This window comes from Lactuca serriola, chromosome 6 (genome assembly GCF_051521515.1).
Source record: "Lactuca serriola cultivar US96UC23 chromosome 6, Lser_US96UC23_V15, whole genome shotgun sequence".
NCBI lineage: Eukaryota > Viridiplantae > Streptophyta > Magnoliopsida > Asterales > Asteraceae > Lactuca > Lactuca serriola.
The window spans coordinates 50641773-50669445 of record NC_136413.1 but is presented as its reverse complement, the minus strand read 5'-3'; the positions used below and the strand labels follow the sequence as shown (position 1 = coordinate 50669445).

The 27673-nt window shown below is 35.6% G+C and overlaps 1 protein-coding gene and 1 long non-coding RNA gene across 8 annotated transcripts; one reads left to right on the top strand and one right to left on the bottom strand.

Annotated features, from left to right (window-relative positions):
• Nucleotides 1-807: 807 nt before the first annotated feature.
• LOC145058312 (uncharacterized) lies at nt 808-7219 on the bottom strand. Of its 7 annotated transcripts, none has more exons than XR_013686326.1 (6): nt 6938-7219; nt 6770-6849; nt 6640-6679; nt 6089-6145; nt 5845-6003; nt 808-972 (listed from the first exon to the last, which is right to left on the bottom strand). It is a non-coding gene; the product is annotated as an uncharacterized LOC145058312 (long non-coding RNA). The 7 variants fall into 7 exon arrangements; XR_013686330.1 differs by lacking the exon at nt 808-972 and adding an exon at nt 3374-5350; XR_013686328.1 differs by lacking the exon at nt 808-972 and adding an exon at nt 5483-5769.
• Nucleotides 7220-22937: 15718 nt separating this feature from the next.
• LOC145058616 (uncharacterized) lies at nt 22938-26737 on the top strand. Its single transcript, XM_079006498.1, has 3 exons — nt 22938-23092; nt 23373-23562; nt 26438-26737. Exons 2-3 carry the CDS (start codon nt 23401-23403, stop codon nt 26603-26605), a joined length of 330 nt encoding a protein of 109 aa, XP_078862624.1. The 5' UTR covers nt 22938-23092; nt 23373-23400; the 3' UTR covers nt 26606-26737.
• Nucleotides 26738-27673: the final 936 nt, after the last annotated feature.

Sequence of the window (27673 nt, the reverse complement as noted above, 5' to 3'; positions counted from 1 at the left end):
TTTGTTACTCTCTTTATATATTTGTGTAGCTCTCTACTAGTACTACAACTATCTTTAAGGGTGCGTTATCAAATTTTCACTTATATTTTTAATCCATATTTTATACTTTTCTAGAAAGCGTATATTCTTCATACGAACTCTATTTTTGTCCTATTTCTTTTTAAAGTTCTTACCTTTCGGAGTACTGTGAATTGGCGTTAGCCAAAACTCAACCGATTTCTTTATACCATTTTGACGTTAGTAACGTTATTAATGCGGTTGATTTTTACTTTTTATAAAATCATAACTCCTCCAACCGGAGTCAGATTTTTACAATGCTAATATCCTTGAGGTCACTTTGTTGTGTACTTTCCAATTACACTGACCATTATTAAAAGTGGTGTAACTTTTTGGTTACTCATTTTTTACCCTCTTATCATTATCTAACTGATCATATTTTTCCTGAAATATGAAAAATTCTATTATCATCATTTGTCGATGCTAATCTCTAATGACGGAGGATTGATAGGAATTTCTCAATTTCTACACCTTGTGGCATGCAACCTAACATATTTTCTTAATAGTTAACGAGCATCAATATAAGTCTCACTTAACACAAATCAAGTAGCATTCGAGCAGCGAAACCGACTGACAATAAGGCATCATAAAGATCAAGCAATCCTCACACACAATTCCTGATGATCCTTAGCCTACTCACTATCAGGCATCTCTACTAGTTCACATATAAGGTGTCACACCCCAAAACCAAGAACGGCGGAAACGTTCTGGGGCGGAGGACGTCATGTACATTATCACAACACAGAAATATAGTAAACAAGCAAACAACATCATCCATTGTATTAATAATGTATTTTCATACAAGTGTGTTCTGTACAGTTTATAGACACCAAAAATATGAATCAAAATAAAAGATGAGTCTTGTAAGTGCTCCATCTTCTCAAAAGCTGGCATCGGTACCTGTCTACTGATAACCTGAGAATACAAGTTATTTTGAAAGAGTTTATCAACATTAAAGCTAGTGAGTTCATAAGTATTTAGTGTCATAATTTGTATGAAAATGTTTGTAAGAGTTTAAATGTAAAAGTATGTAAAATGTTTGTAGTGATTGTTTGTGTCTCCTAGAAAATCCTATATTTTCCATTAAAAGCCACCATCTACCAAGGCATCAAGTGTACTGTATGTTTGTTCATTGTAAAAGTGAGTATTTTTCCCAAACGTGACTATCATTAGTAAAAATATGGTTTTACATTACCCTTTATGTGAGGAGGTCACAAAGTAGATGTAATGGGAAAATAATGAAGTATTGTAGTATAATAATGTTATAACTACTATTGTACTAACTACCTTAAACCAATTGTTAATTAAGGTATAATGTGATGTAATTGTAACCATACTTGATCAACCTAGTGAAACACGACGCTCGAAGACGCAGAGATGTTATGACATTCATCACTCGAAGACCTGCAGGTCCCACTATAGCTAGCAGTAAGGTGTAGGACGGTCAGTCCAGTATAGATCTATACACGAATTCATGCTCTCCCTTCAGGAGAATCTAGATACAAGACGAGTCATGACAGAGATGCCATGCCCCGAAGTAGTGCCTCGCATTTATGATATAGTGTGTATGTAGTGTTTGTACTAGTGTAGTGTGTGTCTCCCCTGATTCACATCATAGTAAGTTCTCTAGTATAGTATATAGTGTGTATGAATAGTATGTACTAGTGTGTGTTCTCTCTGTCTAGTGAGTAGTAAGTTCTCTCTGACTCTCATTATAGTATGTTCAGTTGTATAGTTTAGTGTATGTATTGTTTATAGTGTGTATTGAATCATGTATGAACTGAATCTTTGTATGTTTCTTTGTACTAGAAATAGTAAGTAGTATACCTCTAAACTATACCTATTATAGTTTACTAGTAATGTTGTGTGTATATCTGAGTGTATTGAAATAAGATAACAAGCTTTTATGTCTATACATATACACATGATATATATAACTAAGGATCAAACGACACTCGAACAAACAATAGGGTACTCTAAGTCCACAACCAAACAAGGAATAAGAAATAGAGTGTATTCTCAGTCCTAAGTCCTTCAAACCTTACTTATATAACTATATATGCATTGGGCATGATTTGACAATATATAAGTTTAAAGAATTGAAAGTAAAAATTTGGAAACTAAGACTAAGTTTTATAAAGAGTTTAACATGTAAAAGGGTTTGATAATCATTCTCAAGTAGTTTTGTTGACAAAACACTTTAAAGTATAGTAAATCCATTTGTGTGCTAGTTATTAATCACATATGATTGATATAATGACTAGTATATTCCCCCCATAAAAGCATTTAAAACATTTAAAAGCTTAATTAAGGGGTATGAACTCACCTGTAGTGAATGGATTGTACGGAAGTGTTGGACAAGGTGTTAGGTGTCAAGTGAAGACTTGAACACACACAATGATCCTATTTAGCATATAAAGACATATATATATATGCATCTAATTAGTGATTATAACACCAATTAAGCAAGTATAAACACCCTAAAGTGTGGAAAACACTTTGGTCTAAGGGTTAGAAGGCCAATGGGTTGCATTAAAGGAGTGTAAGGCATTGCATTTGAGTTTACGGCCCAAGGACCAATTCCCTTGGAGTTTACGGCCCTAGTGGGTTTACGGCCATAAACCCATGGAAAACTCCATAAACTTGAAGTTTAAGGCCCATATTTCAATGGTGGTAGGTTCTAGTATAAGTTCTAAGCATTAGGAAGGAAATTAGGGCAACATTGCACCCTTATATGGAGTTTACGGCCTTGGGAGATTCCTTGGCCGTAAACTCTCATCCATTCCATATTTTATGGTGTTTCTAAGGTGTAAACAAGTTCATTCAAGCACACAACAAGCTAGGACAAGATTACTTACAATCTAGGAGCTTGTTTGGGTGTTTAAGGTCCAAGAACACTAGTGTGTGTTCTTGGTGTTTTGAAGAACACTTGAAGATCTAATAAAAAGTGAAGAATTCATGGATGAAATGATGTATAACAACTAGATGAAGGGTTATAACAACAAATCAAGGGTAGAAACACTTACATTTTTGGAAGATTGGAAGGTAGAGGTTATGATACTTGAGAGAGAAAGTGGGAGTTCTTGAGTTAAGAAGTGAGGAATGAGAGAAATGGGGAGTAAACTCATGCTATATGCATGAGTTTATGGCCAGAAGGATTTCACAGCCCAAACCCCATTTGTTTGGCCATGAACACCTAACCAAGGTGTTGGTTGATTTGTTGATGCCCCATAGTCCTAGAATATACTTCCTTTTATTCGTTCATTTGAAGAAAAAATATTAAAAACACTCAAATGGACTTTAAACCGGCTAAAAATTAGTAGAAAAGTATTTGACTTTTATTTGAAGTGCTTGATTGTAGGGTTTGTACAAATGGAAATTTTGGGTTGTCACATCATCCCCCCGTTAGAGGGAATTTCGTCCCGAAATTAGAGTTTAAGCAAATAAAGTAGTTACAAATAACTAAGAGAAAAAGATGAGGGTATTTCAATTTCATTTTATCCTCGCACTCCCAAGTGAATTCCAGTCCTCGCTTGGCATTCCAACGAACCTTCACTATCAGGATGCGGCTTTGCTTCGTTCGCTTGACCTCACGGTCCATGATCTCTACAGGTTCTTCGACAAAGTTGAGGCTCTATTTGATCGCGATCTCGTCGAGTGGGATTACAAGAGTCTCTTCGGACAGACACTTTTTCAAGTTGGAGACGTGGAATGTAGAATGTATGTTACTGAGTTCGCACGGTAGATTGAGTTTGTAAGCTACAGGGCCGATTCTGACAAGAATCTCGAAAGGCCCTATGTACCTTGGATTTAGCTTCCAATGCTTTCTGAAGCGTATCAAGCCCTTCTAGGGTGAGACTTTCAAAAGAACGCGGTCTCACACCTGGAATTCCAAAGGTTTCCTTCGTTTGTTTGCATAGCTTTTCTGTCGATCTCTAGAGGCTTTCAATCGTTCACGAATCTGAACGATCTTCTATGTCATTTCTCGAATGATCTCCGAACCTGTGAGAAAAGAGTGCTGTCAGGAACTTGTCCTTTAGTTAACTGTGTGTCACCCACCTCAGCCCAACACAGAGGGGATCTGCACTTCTGGCCATAGAGGGCTTCGAATGGAGCAGCCTTTATGCTCGTGTGATAACTGTTGTTATAGGAAAATTCGACAAGGGGTAAGTGAGTACCCCATGCCATCCCAAAATCAATCAGGCTCTCAGCATATCTTCCAGTGTTTGGATAGTTCTCTCACTTTGTTTATCGGTCTATGGGTGGTAGGTTGTACTCATGTCCAGCCTCGTCCCTAGGGAACTTTGTATCAACTACCAGAACCTTGAAGTGAACCTACTATCTCTATCGGAGATAATGGATATAGGGACACCATGCAGTCGTATGATTTCCCTAATGTAAGTTCTTGTAAGCTTCTCCATTTTGTCAATCTCTTTGATTGGTAGGAAATGCGCGGATTTGGTCAATCTATCGACGATGACCCAAATGGTATCAAGTCCACCCGTTGTCTTGGGCAACTTGGTTATGAAGTCCATAGTTATCCGCTCCCATTTCCACTCCGGTATCTTCGGTTGTTGAAGTAAGCCTGATGGTTTCTGTTATTCGACCTTAACCTTTGCGCAAGTAAGGCATTTACTCACGAAGGTAGCAATCTTTGCTTTCATGTTAGGCCACCAGTATTACTTTTTAAGATCCATATACATCTTATTCTAACCTGGGTGGACGGAATATCGAGTGTTGTGCGCCTTGGTCATGACCAAGTCTCTGAAGCCACTGTGTTTTGGTGTACAGATCCGGTCCATGAGAAATAAGGCTCCGCCACCCTTGACTTCCAAATTCTTCTCCATCCCTCGCAGGGATTCACCCGCGACATTTTCAGGTTTCAAAGCTTCGAGCTGAGCCTCCTTAATTTGTGTGGACAAATGCGAATGGATAGTCATAGTCAGTGATCTGACTCTTCGACTAGAATATTCTTTCCGACTTAGGGGGTCTGCTACTACATTGACTTTACCCGGATGATAACAAATTTCGCATTCGTAGTCATTGAGTAGCTCGACCCACCGCTGTTGCCTCATATTGAGTTCCTTCTAGTTGAATATGTGTTGTAGGCTTTTGTGGTCTGTAGGGATGAGCATAACCGGGTACCCGCCTCTTTTTGCTAGAATCGAAACTGCTCCCGGAACCGGCGGTTCTTAAGTTTTTGGAATTGGAACCGGAACCGCCTACACCGATTCCTAGAAAATTGGAAGTTCTCCCGGAACCGCCGGAACCGGTTCCGGTTCCGGGTACCTGGCTTTTTGAGTATTAAAACTTGTTATATTTTATACATGCCATGCAAATTATCTAAATTAACCTATACAAACAATATACGTACAAAATATAATACCAAAACATTTACAAAAATTTGATCTTTTAGATAACAAGCTACTAAAAACATTTCCCACTTTTAAATAACACAATAGCAAGATCCAAAACAACAACAATAAAAATAGCAAACTACAAACTATAAACAGCAACAATAAAAACAACAAACTACAAACTATAAAATAGCAACAACAAATCAGCAACAACACAAATTAGCAACAACAAATCAGCAAACTACAAATAGCAAAAACAACAGCTTAAGAACCAACGCAAATCAGCAACAACACATAATAGCAAAAAGAGCAATAGCACATAACAGTAGCAATGTCTGAAAAATACATATGTCTTCTGAAAAAATAAATAAATATAAATTCCTTACCAAACAAATTTAGTATAATAAAAAAACAGAAAATAAATGTGTACCTCTCTAGTGTCTCTCTAGTAGTCTGAACAGAATTCAATAGTGTCTAAAGCTGCATCACTACAGTCTTGATCATCAGGTGTTCCAATTGAACTACAACTTTGTCTTGAAATAAAATAACTAGTATCATCTATGCCATCTGGTTGTGGTATAAAAGCAACCTATATATAAATATTCAAATTTAGAAAACATAAAAAAATAAATTATTAACGCCAATTATGTGGAAATGGAAATGACATCACCCACCTTTTAAATGGCAAGGGTATCTCAGTTTACACCATTAAAGAACGAATGTCCTTTTACCTGTAAAAAACAAGTACAAGATATATCGTAACTTTCCTTCAAATCAATAAGACAAGTTCTATGATAGATTTCACCAAAAGATTGTTAGCTCATTCAATCAACATCAAATCTAGAAATATGATTCCTATGAAACAAAGCTTTTGAACATATTTTTTGAAGTAGGACTTATTAGCTCATTAATTTTGAGTTAAAAGGTAGGAATTAAACCACACATATATAGTAGGAGGGTGTATCTCTATTGTGATGTTTTACTAGTTAAAATGACATATATTGGCCCCTAGAATCTGTATTGTAAGTGTTGATATGATCATATTTAAATTTCCAGTTTTGCCCCTGGTATATGTTTTGTAGGATTTGCTAGTCGATGAAGCTAAAGAAAGAGCATAACAATATGTAAGACTTACTCAGTTCAAGTATGAACTGGTAATCCACCTGAAAAGCATATAAAAATAAAAATGAAAGGGTAATCCAAACTAGATGTATGAGTTACTCACTTCAGGTAGACCTTGTAACCAAACAGATGAATCACAAACCCTAACAATAATGGAAAGATCATATTGTTAATTTTTTTTCAAGTGTAAACAAAAATGGAACTCCAGAGAGAAAACAATATGTAAGGCTTACTCGGTTTTGTCGAACTTCGTCGATGGAGAATAGAAGTCTCTCCCTCTCCGCCTTCACCCTCGTCTGCAGTCTTCTGAGTTCTGAGTACACAAAAAAACAATTAATTTGATTAAACCTTGTTCTAACTACAAAAAAGAACTTACATAACATATGAACCTTCAATTAAACCTTCGATGAAGACTTGAAGATAAAGACTTGTAGTTGCGGCAATCGTCGGCATGAGCGGGAGTCGAGGAAAACCATCGAATCGATTGAACAGGGAGAACAGCTTGAGGGAGGGTTACGTGATACGAACTCGAATTGAGGGAGACGAGGGAAGTGACCTTGAGAATCTGACCTTGAATTTCCGACTTAAGCTTCGATTGAATCTTGGATTGAACGTAACGATGAGAGGGGAGAGAGGAGATTGACGAGAATAGAAGACAGTGGTTTATTTAGAATGAAAATCGTATACCCTAAAAACGAATTAGGTTTGCAATCGGTTCCCTAAAAACCAAAATATAGAAATTAAATATTTTTTTAATACAAAGGCGGGTACCCATCGGTATCGGTTCTGGGTAACCGCCGGTTCCAGGTACCCGGTATTGGAACCAGAACCGGCGGGTATCCAGCGGGTATCAGTTTCGTAAAAATGAGAATTGGAATCGGAACCACTTAAGGCGGTTCCTAGACTTTAGGAATTGGAACCGGAACCGGAACCGCCTAGTGGTCTGTAAAGATCGAGCTTTTAGTACCATACAGGTAGTGTCTCCATATCTTTAGATCAAACACAACTGCTCCTAGCTCAAGATCGTGTGTGGTGTAGTTCACTTCATGTGTCTTCAGCTGTCTTGAGGCATAGGCGATGACCTTACCTCCTTGCATTAGAACACACCCGAGTCCTTGATTTGACGCATCGCAGTAGACTACGAAATCTTCTATTCCTTCAGGAAGGGATCGTATTGGTGCGGTGCACAAGGCTCGTTTCAACGTTTGGAATGCCTTCTCTGGTTTCTCTTCCCAGTCAAAGGCAACGCCCTTCTGGGTCAATGTTGTAAGAGGTTTCACAATTCGGGAGAAGTTCTGTATGAATCTGCAGTTGTAGCCAGCGAGGCCTAGAAATTGACAAATTTCGGTAGGCATCTTCGGTGCTGACCAGTCCTCAATGGCCTTAATTTTGGATGGGTCCACGTGGATTCCTTCCTCGCTAACCACGTGTCCTAAGAATTTGACCCTTCGGATCCAAAATTCGCATTTCGAGAACTTCGCATAGAGTTTCTCGGTTCATAGGGTTCCTAAGACTTGCCGCAGATGATCACTATGTTCCTCCTCACTTCGAGAGTAGATAAGTATGTCATCGATGAAGACGATGACGAACTGATCCAAGTAAGGACAGAATACCCGATTCATTAAGTCCATAAACACTGCGGGCGCATTTGTCAGTCCGAATGGCATCACTACGAACTCATAGTGTCCGTAACGAGTTCGGAAGGCTGTCTTCAGAACATCCTCCTCTAACACTCATAATTGGTGATACCCGGACCTCAGATCAATCTTTGAAAAGTAAGACGCCCCTTGCAATTGGTCAAACAAATCGTCTATGCAAGGCAAAGTGTAACGATTTTTAACCATTAGCTTGTTGAGCTCCCTGTAGTCGATGCACATACGAAACAATCCGTCTTTCTTCTTGACGAACAAGATCGGTGCTCCCCAGGGTGAGAAGCTTGGTCTAATAAAGCCCTTGCTGAGCAGTTTGTTAAGTTGGCCGGATAGTTCCTACATCTCAGCTGGTGCTAGGCGATAGGGCGATTTGGCTACAGGGGTAGCTCCTGTAACTAAATTGATTATGAATTCGACTTGTCATTGCGGAGGTAACCCTGGTAGTTCTTCTGGAAAGATGTTGGGAAAGTTGCATACTACGGGAATGTTTTCGGGTCTTTGGTTCCTTGGCTCGTATCAACAACGTGTGCAAGGAATGCACGATATTCCTTACGTAGGTACTTTTGAGCTTGAATACTTAAGATGATGCTAAGGCTAGTGTCGGGTTTGTCGCCGTAGATAATAAGAGTTTTGTTAGACGGAAGATTAAGGCGAACGGCCTTTTCATAGAACATGATGTCGGCACGGTGTAGACTCAATCATTCGATGCCGATGATGACGTCAAAACTTTTAATTGAGACCGGCATGAGGTCGATTGGGAATGAATGGCTATCTAGAGTTAGAGTACATCCTATATATATTACTAGTGCTCTCAGTCTTCCCATTAGCCATTTCTACAGTGAATGGTTCTTTAAGTGTGCGTGGTTGTTGTTTAAGTAATCGTGCAAATTTCTGGTTCACAAAACTTCTCTCTGCTCCACTATCAAATAGTATGCATGCATAAGAGTTTTCAAGGAGAAACGTACCATTCACCACCGTAGGGTCAACAACTGCTTCTCCGTGGCCATAGACAGAACTTTTCCCGCTCCACCAGCATTTCTTACCTTGGGGCAATCCCTTTTATAGTGGCCCACTTCACCACATCTACAGCATCACTGAGTCACAACAGCACTAGGGACCTGGTCGATTGGGCTTGCCGGGGATCTGCAGAAGCGGACAGTGTGTCCCTTCTTGTTGCAGTTGGAGCACTGCAATTCCCGGCAGGGTCCATTATGGTGGAAGCTGCATTTTTTGCACTTAGGAAAGTTTCCAGCGTACTGCTTCACCGGAGCAGCAGCGATAGGTGCTATCGTGGCATGAATCGCCACAATCTGTTGCTTTTTCACAGCTTTCTGCTCCCTCCCTGTCATCCTAGAACTTCTGCTTGTTGTCAGCGGGTTTGGAAGGTTCGGGGATGGCTAGGGTTGTTGTTGCAGACAGGGTACGAACCCCATGGTCAATGAGACGTTGTGCCAATCACTTGGCACTATCGAAGGTAGTGGGGTTTGAAGCTAAAACATTCCCCTGAACCGGAGGCAACAACCCCCAGATATACCTCTCTATCTTTTTTCCCTCCATGTAGACCATGTTGGGACAGAGGGCCACCAGCTCGCTGAATCTGGCGGTATAAGAAACTATGTCAGAGCCCTTCATGGTTAGGCTCCATAACTCCTGTTCCAACTTCTAGATTTTGCCCCTCGGGCAGTATTCCTAGATCATGAGGTCTTTCAAAGTTTCCCAGCCCATGTCGTTAGCCACTACAAGGGTTAGTGACTTAACATGGCTATTCCACCATGTCAGGGCTTTCTCCTCAAAGGTACAAGCAGCAAACTTAACCTTACTCGCGGCAGGGCAGGAGCAAATCTCGAAGATCGACTCCGTCTTTTCGAACCATTGCGAGATGGCAATGAATCCGCCAGTCCCTTTGAAGGGCTTTGGCTTACAGTTAGTGAAGTCCTTGTAGGAGCACTTTCTCGAGCGCACAAGGAGTTCACCTTGAGTAGAGTTAACAGGGGTTCCACCTCCGTTGGCACCAGTGGAGTGATATTGAGCCATGGTTGTTGCCACAGCTGCGGCTACTGCAACATTTAGAGCTACTGCATCGAATTACGGAGGAGGTGGTGGTATTGGAGCTGGAGTAATTGGAGGATTACGCCTTGTTGATTTGCGAGGAGGCATCCTTCAACTATAAGTTTAAAAGATGAACATAATAGTAAGAATCAATTGTAAGCATAGTGAGAGTGATCCATGGGCTAAATCGCCATAGTCCAACAGTTGAATGAGTGTATGTTTTGAAATAGAAGTACAGTAGAAGAGTAGAGGAACACAAGACGACAGATTTTTCCAACAGATTAGATAACTGTCAATATTACTGGTGTTATTGATGTAACAAGTTCTGGGAAAAAATAACCTAACAGTAGGTCTTACATCATACCATAAGGGATAAAGGTTGACAGTTTTTAGATTCCTAGTCAGAGTGCTTGGAAAGTAGGAATATTTTACAGACAATTGCTTCATAGAGAATAGTTAGGGAAGGCTATTCCTTGAGTCAAAAGAAAAGATGTACTAAACATCTTCTACCGGCGATGGGAATTCCTCAGGTGAACCCTCAGATCTACCAGTTGACGAACCACTTCTTGAAGGTGTCGCTCATGAGCCCTCTGGCGAACTCGAAGTTCTATGACTTCAGCTTAGGAAGCAGCTAGCTATTGCTGCAGAGTCTCATTGGTTCTCCTAGTCCTTTCCATAGCCTCTTCGAGATGACGAATGCGGACCGTGTTGACACCAGAGTTGGCATCAATTTCCATGATTCGGTCGATGGCTGCTAAACCTTGCTCGACATTCCAAGCAATCCTGTGGACCATGACAGGCAGGACTCGGTCAGCTGAGCCACCCTCGCTTATGTTGTAAAAGCTTCGGTCCCCATTGTAGGGTAAGGGTTGACCCTGTTCATCACTCCAGCGATTCAAGTTTGTTACCCACAAAGGTGTGGCGCCTTGAAACGCGGGTCAGGGGTTGAGATTAAGGCTTGAACCTCTTGGGGTAGGTTGTTGACTTCTGGCTCGGATTCGGAATCATCAGAAAAGCCTTCTGCGAGGTGATCATCCAAAGGGATTGGGTGGTCATCTTCCGGCTCATAGTCAAGCCATCCAACATTGCCTTGATTTGGGAAGTACAGGTCACCAGGAGGTTATGATACTTGAAAGAGAAAGTGGGAGTTCTTGAGTTAGGAAGTGAGGAATGAGAGAAATGGGGAGTAAACTCATGCTATATGCATGATTTTATGGACAGAAGGAGTTCAAGGCCCAAACCCCATTTGTTTGGCCGTGAACACTTAACCAAGGTGTTGGCTGATTTTTTGATGCCCCATAGTCCTAGAATATGCTTCCTTTTATTCCTTCATTTGAAGAACAAATATTAAAAACACTCAAACGGACTTTAAACCGGCTAAAAATTAGTAGAAAAGTATTTGACTTTTATTTGAAGTGCTTGACTGTAGGGTTTGTACAAATTGAAATTGCGGGTTGTCACATAAGGCACAAAAGGCATCTTTCCTAAGTAGGTATTCTAGCATGGATCCCTGAGTAGATCCTTATTCTAACTTCTAGCATGCACATCATACTATAACACATATAACTTATCCATATGTATGGGTATTTTGGGAATCAATCACTTGAGTTCGAGTGATGGCATGCATCACACCCCTTTTTCTTTATAAAAACTATTTTAGAAATTTATTTCCTTTTAAAATTTATCAATTCCCCAGTTTGAGTTCAAACACACCCAAGAGTGTGCCCGAATCCCTCAAACCAAGGCTCTGATACCAACTTATAACTTCCTAAAAATATTAAGTAAAATTTTTATCTTAGATCAACCAAAAACATTCATTAGTTTGCTTCAATTACATTTAGAGTAAAAGTATTCTAAAAAATCAGAGTAAAATCATAAAGGCTCAATGCATAATAGATCTCCAGGGGATGCAATACGATCAAGCAGGACACTTCCATTTGGAACCAGAAGTACCTGAAAACATTTTAAACATAAATCGTATGCACAAAGCTTAGTGAGTTCCACAAAATGTCAAATACCATACATATATTTTCCATGGGCTACCCCCATGGTCTTACATCTAAGTGCCATGGGCTACCCCCATGGTCTCACATCCACGTGTCATGGGCTACCCCCATGGTCTTTCCTTGCAATGTCGAGGGGCAAATCTTGGTCTTACATATAGGTGTCATGGGCTACCCCCATGGTCTTTCATGCAAGCATCATAAAGACAACTAGCATCCTACATAGTATAGTGAGAAGACTCACTTCACATTCATAATCCACAATTATCCGCTAACACAGTTGAAAGGTGGGTGCTACACACCTCGTAAAAAACCATGCAAGGTAAACCCCTTTGTCCAACTTCTAAAACTAGAAATTTGACTAAAAGTAAAGCCATGTCAAAATTCAACGGTCAAATGACCTCCACGTCGTGGCCTACCCAAGGTCAGGTCATGGCTAATGAATTCAATCCTGATCACAAACTTAGTTACGGTCCAGCTCAGTCGCACACAAATCCATTGTCACGTCATGGTAAAAATTTCACCACGTCGTGGAAGAGTCCGTCCAAAACAATCGCGAAGCCCTTCATTCCCCACACCGTAACAACCAACCTGTCACATCGTGGGTTATGTGCATGGAAAACTTAATGTGTTTTGTCCTTAATCCATTAAGCCTTTAACCCATACTCTCCAGAAGGCTTCTAGGGACCTTAATGGTCCATAAAAATCCCATCTTTATAGACCTGCATGACCCATGCATGTCTTCCACTTTTTAAGGTAAAAAACTAAAAAAGATGATCTAACTGATGGGTTTCGAGCAATACATCATTCCTATGGTGTACATGCAAACCCTAATAGCTTTTGGATCTAGTTTGTCTAATGAACATGCAATTGATTATCCAAAGCTATAAACCCTAGATCTATCATATAAGACCCGAAATAAGAGTTTAGTAATTACCTTTGATTGTTATATAGCAATAACAATCAATTCTTTGCTTTGATTGGCTTTAGAAAGCTTAGTGGCTCAAGTGCTGCACCTCTAATGGAGTCACAAACACCACTAAGCAACTAGATGAAGAAGGAGAAGAGAGGAGGCACCCAAAAACGTCTAGAAACCCTAAGGATTTAGTTACCCACGTTTTTGGGGCCTAAGGGGTTCTTTATATACTTATGTGGGCTACTAGGGTTTCAGTCAAAACCCTAATGGACAGCTTAAACTCTAAGCAGCCCATGGAACCTTTTGGGATAAGGCCATGGACGAAAATATGATGGGCTCCCATCATAATTTCGTTCACCCCTTGTTCCTTTAGCATTCCTTAGCCCACCAACTCAATTATCCAATAATTGCAGTCTACTCCCCTATATTTAATTAATCTCTTTTAGCCACAAAATTAATTATCAATTAATTCTTGACTAATATTAATTAAACAATATGATTTCTCTTTTAATATATTATTCTCATAATATATTAATAAATCATATTTAAACCTATCTCTCCTTAATACATCCTACATATTGCTATTGTGAAGGCAACCCAAAAGGACCATGCTCATAATCAGGTCAAGTACATACCAAAATAGTTATGGACTTAGACACTAATCCAACAGTCTCCCACTTGGATAAGTCTAATAACTATTTTGCATAACTTCAGAACTTGATCAGCAATCATAGCTTTCAAAAGCCGCTGTCGACTCTGATCTTATCAGATAAGCGTGTCCTTTAGATAAGGGATTATATATTCCTCCATTATCAAGATATCGTATAGACACGAAACATGGATTTAAATCATTCTCTCTGTCTATGTATTGTTTTTCCTAACATGTGATTTATGACGACTGATAACAGACTACAATTAAACACATTAACTTAGTCCCGGCTAGGCCAAGCGCTTAGGGTGTCATCACTAAATCATCGAGGGGCCCACATATATCGCTTTTATCCCACTTTGGGTAAAAGGAATGGATAAACTCTGACTCAAATGCTTGCTTGTACCTACTAATCGAATCACACACAATAATAAGTTTTATAACACCAAGTTACCGGTGCGTTTACTTATCATCAATGTGCAACTGACCAACAAATAACAACTCAAACGTCTCGGTTTCAAGAATATACAATGTTATCGTCTCACTAATCACTCGTGATAAATCCATGAAGTAATTCAAGTGAGCGTGGGTTTAATCCAATACTTTAATCTTATCAAAGCACTCATGAACCCTGCAACAAACTTGTGCTATGTCTAAACTCTTCAGACAATCTACAGACTCTTCATGACAGTCTTCCTTCATACTTACTTCCAACGTATGACCGACTGTGGAGGTTCAAATAACCCAGTTATTCGGGAAGTCAAAACATGAAAACTGAAAACACAACAATAATACTTAATCCTATATGGCCCCAAACTTGTGAGAGTAAATAAAACACTTTTGTTTAAACACCATATTGATTACTCATCATTCATTGTTTACTGTTTCAGAAAATCAACTTATTACTCAAATTACAACAATAATTATCCCATGCACAAAGCATGCACACTATGTTTCCTATGGTCCTTACTTTGTGAAATAGATCAATTGAAAAACTTTTCCAATGATGCTCATCTCATAATTCCCAATCCTTATCATTAGTGTTAGAATACAAGGTTCTTGCCACTACTAGAATATGCTAGATTCTAACATTTTATGCAACGATCCTTTCACAAAGTCATAGCACAAGAGTCGTCAAGACTTGGCCAATGAAATTACAAAGTACTCTTTCGGAAATTGTTACAAGACAATTCCATAAACGTGAAGTCTCACATTCAAAGTATATTCCTTTGAATCTTGCATAAAAGTTTCTAATCTAGACATAGATTGTCAATATCCAAATCCCAATATGGAAACATTTCCACATTTTCCATATGACAACTCATTCTTAATAGGATCTTATCTATTCATAATAATGTCAATATGGTCCATCCAATACCATACTTCCAACTACTCACAGGCGACCAATCCTCAGCGAACTTTGGATCGTCCTTTGATAGTTGTTTAATTATTTTAGTCAAAACCGATTCTAGTCCTTTTTCCCTCTTAATGCGCTAGACATTTGGAAAATTTTAGAATGGTCAAATATTATAGCATTTGCAATTGATCCTATACCTGAAGTATATGGGACACGATGCATAATGTCTTACATAAATATATTATACTTTATCAATCTTCTGCCATAATATTTTATGTATCACGTTCTCAAAATTCGAACTATGAAAAGGGATGTCGTAATCATAATCGAAATTTGAGAACACACTATGTATCCTTTGACTATATTTATTAAAATTTCTCAATCTAAGCTTTAGATTTTGAAACGAAGTATAATATTCTCTCCCTTAATTATAGCAAAACAACTTCTCAACCCATGCAACTTTGCAAATTGAATCTTTGTTTTTCTATAATTAATATTGCTAACTTGCAATAGTTGCTATAATAATCATACAAGCTTAACACTTATGCTCCCACTATCATGATGATTATTACCATATAAGCATAACCTTATGCTCCCACTAGCTTTGACATGTATTCAGAAAACAGCTGAACTTCTAGAAAACAATGCCTTTGAGTTTCTTAAGTTCATATTTCTAATACCAGATGCTTCGATCAACCTTTATCTAAGCTTCATAAAATTATACACCTTTGCCTTAGATAGCTCATATGTGTGTCTAAACAATTCAGAACTTATATCAATAAGTCCCAAATGTTAGACTAATTTTCAGATCTCACAATTCGAACTATGGAAAGGGATGCCGTAACCACAATCGAACTTGTCCTTACATATCAATGTACTTTCCATCGATCTAGGCGCTTTGTCTTTATGCATTCAAATGAGAACTCATAGAACTCACATACATAATTAACTCAATTGGAATGGCATAGAAACAAAATAATGTCAACACGATAGGTTGTAAACCTCAAGTCGTGTGCTAGTGATGATTGATAAGGTTTATTCTTGATTTGTTTTTGAAACTTTTTCAAGATCATTAAAACTCCCATTGACCTCTTGATATATATGATTCTCTTGTCAGAAAACTTTTCTAGACAAAACAAATATTCAAGAGTTAGTGTAGTTCTTATCAAGACAAAACACTTCACATAATTGCTCCTAGTTGGTCTTTGTCTTATCCAAGACAACACTACTTACCAATTTCAAATGTGCAAGAATAAGAAAACTTTTCCAAATTCCACATTTGTTGAGTGTTATAAACCTACTAAGACTTGTCACTCAATTCGCAATCTTGGAGTACGACTCTAAGATTCGATATTGGAACGAAGTATGATTGATTTATTGATTTAACCAATTCCCGATTCCTATTCTTAGAAATACAAATGTACTAAGACTCACTTAGAGAATTAATTGAGATATGGTTCTTAATCATTAAGACTTATCATAAAACACAATAAAAGGTACTATCCCTTCTTCTTAGAATAGAGAAACTTTTATCTTTCTGCCCACTTGATTCTTCTTATTCATTCTGCTATTCATTGAAACATTTTTCAATCAACTCAGAATTACACTTAATCTTATAAGTACATTCATATTTACTAAACTTTAGTAAATCATGACGAATATCTTTATCACTCTTGTGGTGGACTTGATCAACGTATAATCGTGTGTACTCGATCTCCTAGTCCTTCAATTGACACTTTGTCGAAGAATTAGTCTAATTTCCAAATATGAAGTTTCTCATTCATCACACAACCAAGATGTATGATTCCAAGTTTCTATCCAATTGAAACTTGGGCGATGAGAAACTCTACATATTTGGTAAATTCTTGACATCTTCACAAATAAAATAATTAAGAATCAAATCCATTATTGCTAATAATAGAAACCTTCAAACATCAATTTTTCATACACGCCATTGTAATGATAAATAAATAAGACAAAATCAAAATTTATTTTATTGCGGAAAAAACTTGTCCTTACAATGCAATTCAACTGAAAAACTATGTTATTACATATTTCTTAGCAATCTATTCTAACTCCAAGTAGTAGCTCAAGAATCCAATCTTCAAGCAATGCGATCGAAATCCATTTCTTCATGATTAGATTTAGCTCACTTCTTCCCATAAGCTTCCTCTCTTTTCTTCGATCCTACAAAACATCAAAATGTAATCTTATCACATCATGTATTAAGAATCTAGAACAGGAACTTAAAAGAGTTAGATAATGGATTTTACCTGAAGTAGAGCCATACGTCTTGACTCTCCCATCTCTTAGATCTCTCAGGTAGTTTGCACAACTTCGTCTTCAATGCCCCTTCTCTTGGCAATAAAAGCAAATGGACTCCTTTGGTACAACACATTGGACAATCACAGACTTATTTCTTTCTGGACTTCCAATGTTGCATGTGTCCATTGAAGTTTGGGAGTTTGATTCACGAGACAAATTTTCTTGACCAGCACGCCAAATCATTGTTGATTCAACAGCTATAAGCAAATAGGTGAGATTAATGAGGGTCACGTCGTGATCCATCATATAGTACTCTCTAACAAACTCACTATATGATTCAGGAAGTGACTGAAGAACCCAATCAACAACTAACTCACTTGAAATCTCGACACCCAACACGCTTAACCTATCAATGTGTGAGTTCATCTCTAAGACGTGTGCACACACTGACTTTCCATCTTCATGTTTACTTACGAAAAGGGCTTGAATGAGTTTGAACTTTTCGAGCCTTTGAACTTGTGGGTTAGGGAGAACAATTGGAGGAGGTGGAGGAAGTGAAGCATGACTCTCATTTCCTTGATCGTATCTCGGAACGTCATCTTCATTTGGAAAGCTTGTTCCATGGGATTTGGGAAGACCATGATTGTCAGAACTAGACATCTACAAAACGGGAGAAAATTCAAGTTAAGTTGATTAGAATTCTTGATGTAACACCCAAATGAAACATCAAGCTAGGATCCAACACAATACTCTACAACCTAGAAGAGGGATGCCGTAATCTAGTCGCAGAATATTTGAAGGTAGGTAATTGATGATTTACCAATTTCCACCATGAAAAACGAAAAGGAAGTTTAAGTTTTAAATGAATTGAAACTCCTAGATCTTTTAAGATTCATTGAACTTTTCAGTGGCATGTTTAATCTCGATTATGCCCTACAATTTATGACTGGGATGTCGAGGATCACAAATAAGGTGTGAATAACCATACGAATCACGTGGTGCACCCAATGCTACTATCACCTAATCAATGTGACGGTTAGCCACACACGCTCCATTGATCTATGATAAGCATCGAGCCACCCTTCGCCACCAATGTCATCCCCAAATTAGTGTGCCTGTTAACCACATAGGCTCCACTAACGTTTGACAAGGGTACGAAGTGTAATTCCATGGATTAGCATACAATTTCACATTTTGCCTAAAGTAACTATGATTTGGGAATTTGTAAAAGCATTTAGTTACTTTTTACTTCATTATACTTATAATGGAAGGTTTCTGTCCTATCCTACCCGTTCGGCTAACGACCCTCCACTGGTCAAGAGTGCGGTGGGTAAGAGTGGATACCCATTCAATCGCCATTTTATAGGCAATTTCCTTAAACACCCCTTATAGACCAGCTTCGTGAATGAGGCCTACTAACGGTAAGACTGACTTTTACTCATATATATATATATATATATATATATATATATATATATATATATATATATATATATATATATATAATATTATACTTTTAATGTTACGTACATATAGGGTGTATTTTACACTTTTAAAATACTAGGTGGTTCAATTTAGTAAATTATACTTTTAATTTAATTAAATGTAAACCAAAACTTTATGGGTTTATTAAATCTCTTTTAATTATACACCTTAATTAATTAATAAAACCATAAAGGTGTGATATGAACTTTTCAAAATACTAGGGTTTTAGAATTTAACATTTCAAAATTAAACTTTTAATCAACTTTTAAATTCCAAAACTTGAGGGCAAGTTTCAAAACTTTTGAAAACATTAGGGTTTAGCTATTTAAATTTCAAAAACAAAACTTTTAAGTTCAAATTTAAACTATAAAACCTAAAGGGGAAAATTTGAAACTATTCAAACTTTGCCAAGAACATTCTAGATCAACAATTCAAATAAGGCAATTATCTAATTCTAACCTAGTCCAATTTCTTGCAAAATAATTCACCAAATAATTCAAATAATTAAATTTTATCATATAAGGAAATAATTATTCAATTAATATGAAAATATCTTTAATTTTGGCAAAGATAATCACCCAATATCATAAAAATCCGATTTCTATCAATAAAAAACGTTTTGGTAATTATCCCATAGCAAGATTAGGTAAGAAACCCAAAAAATCCTGCATCTGACCATCTGACTCGTTGAGTCAAGCTTGGACTCATCGAGTTCATTGTGGACTCGGCGAGTCACCCAGCTGACTCGGCGAGTCAGGTCGAAATACCCCCAAAACTTCGATTTTGAACCAAAATTCGATCAAATAAGCATCAAATTCACTAAAAAACAACCCTAGGCTCTGATACCACTGATGGGTTTCGAGCAATACATCATTCCTATGGTGTACATGCAAATCCTAATAGCTTTTGGATCTAGTTTGTCTAATGAACATGCAATTGATTATCCAAAGCTATAAACCCTAGATCTATCATATAAGAACTGAAATAAGAGTTTAGTAATTACATTTGATTGTTATATAGCAATAACAATCAATTCCTTGCTTTGATTGGCTTTAGAAAGTTTAGTGCCTCAAGTGTTGCACCTCTAATGGAGTCACAAACACCACTAAGCAACTAGATGAAGAAGGAGAAAAGAGGAGGCACCCAAAAACATCTAGAAACCCTAAGGATTCAGTTTCCCACGTTTTTGGGGCCTAAGGGGTTCTTTATATGCTTGTGTGGGCTGCTAGGGTTTCAGTCAAAAACCTAATGGACAACTTAAACTCTAAGCAGCCGATGGAACCTTCTGGGATAAGGCCATGGACGAAAATATGATGGGCTCCCATCATAATTTCGTTCACCCGTTGTTCATTTAGCATTCCTTAGCCCACTAACTCAATTATCCAATAATTGCAGTCTAGTCCCCTATATTTAATTAATCTCTTTTAGCCACAAAATTAATTATCAATTAATTCTTGACTAATATTAATTAAACAATATGATTTCTCTTTTAATATATTATTATCATAATATATTAAAAATCATATTTAAACCTTTCTCTCCTTAATTCATCCTACATATTGCTATGCTGAAGGCAACCCAAAAGGACCATGCTCATAATCGGGTCAAGTACATACCAAAATAGTTATTGACTTAGACACTAATCCAACACTAACTTCATGTAAAACTCCCAACACTCCCTCAAAATCTAGATCTAAAAGGTATATTGTTCCAAGAACTAAGGAGAGCCATAAAGTTGCAAACTTTACCTCTTATAACCGTTTAAACTTCACTTACAAAGCAAAACATGACATTAAACCTAGATCTAAGAAGAGAGCATCAAAAGATGAAAGCTTGAGGACTTACAAAGGGTCTAGAAGATGCACACAAGGGATGAGGACATATTTCTTGCTAGATCTATGCACAAACTTCATTCTTCTTCCTTCAAGATCACCAAAATTTGCAAAACGAGCTCCAAAAGCTTCAAAGATAGGCTAGGGTTTGCTCAAAGGTGTATTTAGAAGGTGATGGAGGCTAATGGCGGAGGAAACCCTAACCATTAATTTCTTTAAATAGGGCCTAAGCCCGAAAATTAGTGTTTTGTACTTCTGCTGCCCCCACATCGTGACCGGCATCTTGTCACGTCAAGGGATCTTAAATGTACACGCGTTTCATGCAAGGTTGCCGCTTCGTAGTAACCACTTCCCCACATCGTGGCCAACCATAAATCTTAATTTTAATAAGTGAAATTACATGATTCCGAATCAGGTGTTACATTGCTAGAAACTGTAAGTTCAAGTCAACTGATGACAAGAAGGAATCATATAGAGTAAAGTACAAAAGATCGGTTGCTAGTTTAAACAAGCAAAATCTTGGATCCAATGTGCTGTTGGCAGAAAAAGAGGAGCCGAAAGTGGAAGATCTTTCTACTGATGAAGGAAGGAAAGGCGGACAAAGACAATGCGTGTTTGATAGCTAAAGTTCAAATGATTAGTGAGAGCAACAATTCAAGTTCTTTTAAAGCGGATCTTGATCAAGCTGAAAAGAAGCCTGGAGATGGGATCCCTCCTTCCTTTCTCAGGTAAAAAAATTGTAAGTTACTTAGATAATAAAAACTAGGTGTAAGACCCATATATTACATGGGTTAATTAAAAAAATTAAATATAAATGTCTAAATATTTAAGAACTTTAGATTTTTAATAAAATAAGAAAATAATTAATTATTAAAATGGATTTTTTTATATTTTAAATTTAAATAAATAAACTAATGGGCTTTAATTTGAGAATTTTAAAATAAGAATGTAAGTCAATTAATGAAATTGATATTTATTTATTACTATATTTATTATAATTATTACATTAAAGTATTATGTGGAATTATTAACATAGATAAACCCATAAAATGACATGTGAAAAAGAAATTCATTCAAAATAACCACAAAATAATATTTGACAAATTGAATGAGAGTGTGACATATGACAAAAAAAATCTTCATTTATTAGAGTAGATTATTACATTAAAGTATTATGTGGAATTTATTAAAATAGATAAACCCATAAAATGACATGTGGAAAAGACATTAATTCAAAATAACCACAAAATGACATTTGGCAAATTGAATGAGATTTTGACATGTGAAAGAAAAACCTTTATTTATCAAAGTAGACTAGGTGTGAGACCCACGTATTACATGAATTTATTTTAAAAAAAAGCCTAAATACAAAATTCTAAATATTTGAAAAGTATGAATTTAGAAGAAAAGTAAGAAAATATTGAATTATAAAAATTAAAGTGTTTTTTTTTTAAAATTTAAACAAATAATTTAGATAAATAAATAAAGAAAATTAATGAATATTTAATTTGGTAATTTTGAAATTAAAAAGAAAGTTCATTAATGAAATTGATATGTATTTATTATTGAATATAAATACTATCCACAATTTAATAAAATGAAAAAACCATAAAATGACATTTGGAATAAAAATTAATTTAAAATAACCACAAAACTACATGTGGCAAAATAAATAAGAATGTGACATGTGACAAAAAAGTCTTTATTTATTAGGGAGAATATTTTAATGTTTGAGTATATATACTAGGTGTGAAACCCGTGTATTACACGGGTTGATTTAAAAAAAGATTAAACATTAAATTATAATGTAAACATAAAATATTTTTTAATATATAATTTTAAAATAAGAAATAAAGAAATGTATTTATTACAATTTAATATCATATATATATATATATATATATATATATATATATATATATATAATATTTAATACTTTATATATATAATTTGACTTTGGTTTTAAAAATTGAAACAAATCAAAAATTAACAACTGGATAATATTTATTTCAAAAATACTATTAAATGATAAGTATCAGAACTCATGAGAGATTGACATGTGATAAAAAAAACTTTCATTTATTAAGAACAAGGCTGTTTTACAAACTGCATTTCTGCTATAAAGAAATAGGATTAAGAAAAGCAAATAAATATAATGTAAATTAAAATGAAGAAATTTGGTGTTTATTTGTATTTTGACAGGAATGAAACTGACCCAAACTTTCAATGCTCCACGCGAACAGGATATCTGTCGTCGCCTGTTGACGACGATTTGACCTCCCTACCGGCGTTGACCCACCGATTCTCTCTAAGATCTTCTCCGGTGACCCTATCAGAGGTCTTTGAAGGTACTTCTCCTCGATTGTTTATTTTCTCTTTCATCAACTCACAATTACATACACGAATACCAGCAACCCATCGATAATTCTTCTGTATGCTTTTTCCTTCACTAGTTATACAAAATTGTCTTCGTTTTGATACCTTATTCAAAGGAAAAACCGAATAGACTGCTATGAATTTGATGTATGTGTGTTCTAGGGTTTATTTGGGGGTTTTGGTTCCTTATTTTCGTCTATTTCACAACTGGAATTTGATATGATTAGGTATTATGCAATTTTCTTCTTTCAGGTTACATACGAAACTTGGTTGTTTAGCAATGTCCAGATCCCTTCTGTTAGTTACACTGCTTTTATTAATGGTGTTAACTTCCCAATTCGATTGGAACCAGAAAGTTGTTAACGAGGTAGAAACAAGATCATCAGCTCTTTTAAGAAGGCAACAACTTGTTCTCCAAAGGGAAGAATATGTAAAAGAAAAGGTACGTACTTCATTTCATTTCTTTTCTTGTCAAATTTCTAAGTCCATATTAGGTTATAATGCTGTTTTCATTTTACTACATCATCTCTGCATATATAGTGACACAAGTTAAAACTCACAACATATATCAACAAGCCCCTCACTGAAGTTTTACAAACACATGTCAACATTCAACTCCAAATATCTTTATACACCCCACAAAAAATGGCAGTGTTTACAAATCACTTGAGAGATTTAAGTCTTTAATACTAAAACACAATGGATGGATAGAAGCCCTCGATATTGAAACCAAAGCTCTAGTGGCTACGGCTGTGTTTGGCATGCTATAGCTAGCTTATTTTTCGAGTTTTTTTATGTTGTCGTGTTTGGCAAATTAAAATGTAGCTTATAAGCTAACTTTTTAAAAAGCTACTTAGACTAGCTTTTTAGGAGCTTTTCTTAAATTTTTCCAAATATACCCCTTAAGGAGTTATAGAAACATATTCTCTTAAATGCCATTTTATGTAATTTTATATCTTTCAGTTAGTTTTACCAACCGTTCAGCTATCCGCTAGTTTTTTTATTTAACAGCTAGTTTTCAGCTATCCGCTACCTTTTCAGCTAACAACTAGTTTTTCAGCTAGTACCCAAACATAGCCTCAATGGCTAATCACACATGGAAACTCACTTATTTAATTATCGTATAACTCGTATTGAAAGGGGTAATGATTTGTGAGGGTAATGAAGTTTTACAATTGTACACATTTAATGTCTATAAAACACCAATTTACAGTAATAAACTTACAATAGGTTAGCAACTTTCCTTTTTACAATTTTGACCAAAGGTTTACTTTTTGTTACGAATTTAGCCCAATTTTGATATTCCAAAATTTGCCCCAACTTTCTTTTACAACTTTTTTACCTTTTTTATAACTTTTTTCCCAATGTCATCTTACATATTTGTTTTTATGCATATTTTTTTAAAGATTTTTGCGTTTTATAATTTTTTTTATAAATTTGTTTTTTTAACTTTTTCTTACATATTTGTTTTCATGCATGTAAGGTTGTAAGAAAATGTAAAAACTCGTATTTTTTACATATTTGTTTTTACAAATTTGTAAAAAACTAAGTTGTAAAATAAACCTTGTAAAAGAGTTACAAAATAATTTGGGCAAAAGTTGTATAAAAGTTTGTCAAAAACATTATGTTATAGAAAAAAAATTGTAAAAAGCATAGTTTTATAAAAAAAAATGACAAAATTGCAAAAATGGTTCCAGTGGTTGGCAAAATTCTGTGGTTTTGGTAAAAAAAAAAGGTTTGGTGGTGCACCAATGGTCCAAAATTATATCTTTTTATTGGTTTTGGTCCCTATCAACTTAAATAGACTATTATACCCCTTAGATTTGTTTTTTGTTTTTTTATATTTATCATAATATTTTTAATTAATTAAAAATAAAAAAATGCCCGCCCTTCTCTATCTGGTTTTATTTACACACACATACACTTATGAACATGCGTCCACACACTCAAGAACACACCCATAGTTGCCACCATCACCACCGACTTCCACCACTTGTTGTCGCCATCAACGACTGCTACCACCATGCACCACCTTCCACCTCCAACCACCATCATCCGCTGCCAACCACCATCATCTGTCGTCCACCCACACCCACCTTAACGACTCGAGCTATAGATTTGGACTGCGATGTTATGGGTTTCTCCACCACTCTTTCTCCCTCTTCTACTGTTACGATCGTTAGAGTTTTCCAAAAGAAGATAAGGGTGCGTTTGGTTGTGGAAAACTGTTTTCATCTTCTATGAAAATGCTTTTAGAAAATAGGGTTGAGTTTTCATTTTCAATTTTCAATGAAAACGCTTTTGGTTGGAACGGGTGGAGTTTTTATTTTCCATCTTAGAAATTTGGAAAACTTTGGAAAACTGTAAAAATCATTTTTCTAATTTACATACAATTTGGAAAACTGAAAATTTTCATTTTCTCAGAAAACATTGGAAAACTGAACGAACCAAATGCGTTTTCAAAATTTTCGTTTTTCTTGGAAAATTTTCCTAGAAAACTGGAAAATTTTCCACAACCAAACGCACCCTAAGGTTTTCAATGGAGAAGACGAAGACGAAGGGATGTGCTACCGGAGATGGTGGTGGTTTCTAGCTAAAAAAAAGTAGATCTGGCGGCGTTGGCGGTGTTTTTCTACTGAGAAAACAAAGACGAAGGGCAGGGTTACCGGCGACGGTGGTGGTTTATGGCTAAAAAGGGGCAGATCTGACGGTGGTGGTCCGGCCGGTGGGGGTGTCAAGAAATGAAGTGTGAGAGGGAAATGAAGTCAATGTAAGGAGTGAGAGATGTAGGAGGTGGGATGGGTGGGGTGGGTTGGATTTTTTTTTTTTGTATTTATTTTTAATTAAAATAATAGGAAAACAATTAAAAAAAAGTTATATAAGGGTATATTCGTCATTTTAGGTGGGGTATGAACCAAAACCACACAACGTATTCAAAATTAGACCACTAATGCACTGTCAAACTTTTTGGATCAAAACCACATAAATTTGCCAACCATAGGGACTATTTTTACAATTTTGTCTAAAAAAAATTGTAAAAAAAGTAACATTTGTAAAAAAAAAAAAAAAAAAAAAAACTAAGTTTTAAGAAACATGTAAAAACAAAATTGAAAAAATGTTAGACCAAATTCGTAACAAAAATTAAAACTTGGGTAATAAAGTGTGTAGATTGGTGTTTTCGAGACATTTGAAATGGTTCTTTTCCCAAAATTTATCTTGACCTAAGTTTATTAGTCAAACGTATACAAAAGATTAAAAAAAATCTTAACTTTTACTTACCACATTATGACTTGTTTTTACAACTCTTTCAATTGCAGATAATCTTATCTCAGGAAAAACATATCTTGAAACTTGAAACACTTGTGCAAAGTCTTCAACAAGAGTTGCTACTGTGCAGGGGTAAAGATGACTTTTTGAATGACACTACAGTTGACCCTTTGACTCAACTTTTAAACGACCTCAAACACCAACAAATCATGGATTAGTTATATAGTATTTTATGCTTTATAGAGTTGTACAATACAACATTTTTAAAACATAAATTTTTGTATATAGAGAAAAATTGTTGTGTATGAAGGCATTGTATATGTAAGTATTATTATTATTATTAGACAAAATTACATAAATGGTCCTCATGGTTGACAAAATCGACCAATTATGGTCCTTATGACGAATTCTTTACATAGATAGTTCCTGTGGTTTCAAAATCTTTCAAAGACAGTCCTTTTGACTAACAGCGTTAACTTTTTCAGTTAAGTCCTGTGTGAAATGACATATTTGCCCTTCATGCATAAGGACGCTTTATGTAATATATTTCTACCACAGGGACCATTTATGTAATTTTCTCTATTATTTATTATTTTTTTTATTTATTTTAATTATATATTTAAGGATTTAGATTTGTTTAAATTTATTGTTTAATATATATATATATATATATATATATATATATATATATATATATATATATATATATATATATATATATAAATGCTAACATTTTTTAACGTTTTTCTCAAATTATTTTTTATAATCTTTTTGACATTTTCTTCAAGTAAATTTATTAATGTTTTTTTATTTTGACGTTTTATTCAAATATTATTTATTTATTTATTTATTTTTTTGACGTTATGTTCGAATACATTTTTCAACATATAGTATGTTTATATTTGTTAAAAGATTTCACGGCTATTGTAATTATAATTCGTAACTTAATTCACTTTCAATTATGTTTTCGTTTTTTTTCTTTTATCAGGTTATATAATTATTATTTTTTAATTCAAATATTTAACTATATAAGGTTGTATAATTATTATTTTTGTAAACTAATTTATTAACATTGTTTATAAAAAAGTGTAAAATATTTGTTAAACGTGAATATGATTAATATAGATTAGGTAGACATAGGCTACGCTGAGACCGCATGACAACGTTGCCGAGAACGACCAGGTCATTTTCACATTGGATTTAAATGTAATTATTTCGAGGTTTTTTTTTTTTTTTTTTTTTTTTTTTTTTTTTTTTTTTTTTTTTTGTTTTGTTTTGTTTTGTTT

Bases quoted from the DNA above. Each gene is read 5' to 3' on its own strand.
- LOC145058616 (XM_079006498.1), top strand. From the start codon at position 23,401: ATGTCCAGATCCCTTCTGTTAGTTACACTGCTTTTATTAATGGTGTTA. The intron at 23,563-26,437 runs GTACGTACTTCA...TTTCAATTGCAG, and splicing joins AAGAATATGTAAAAGAAAAG to ATAATCTTATCTCAGGAAAA.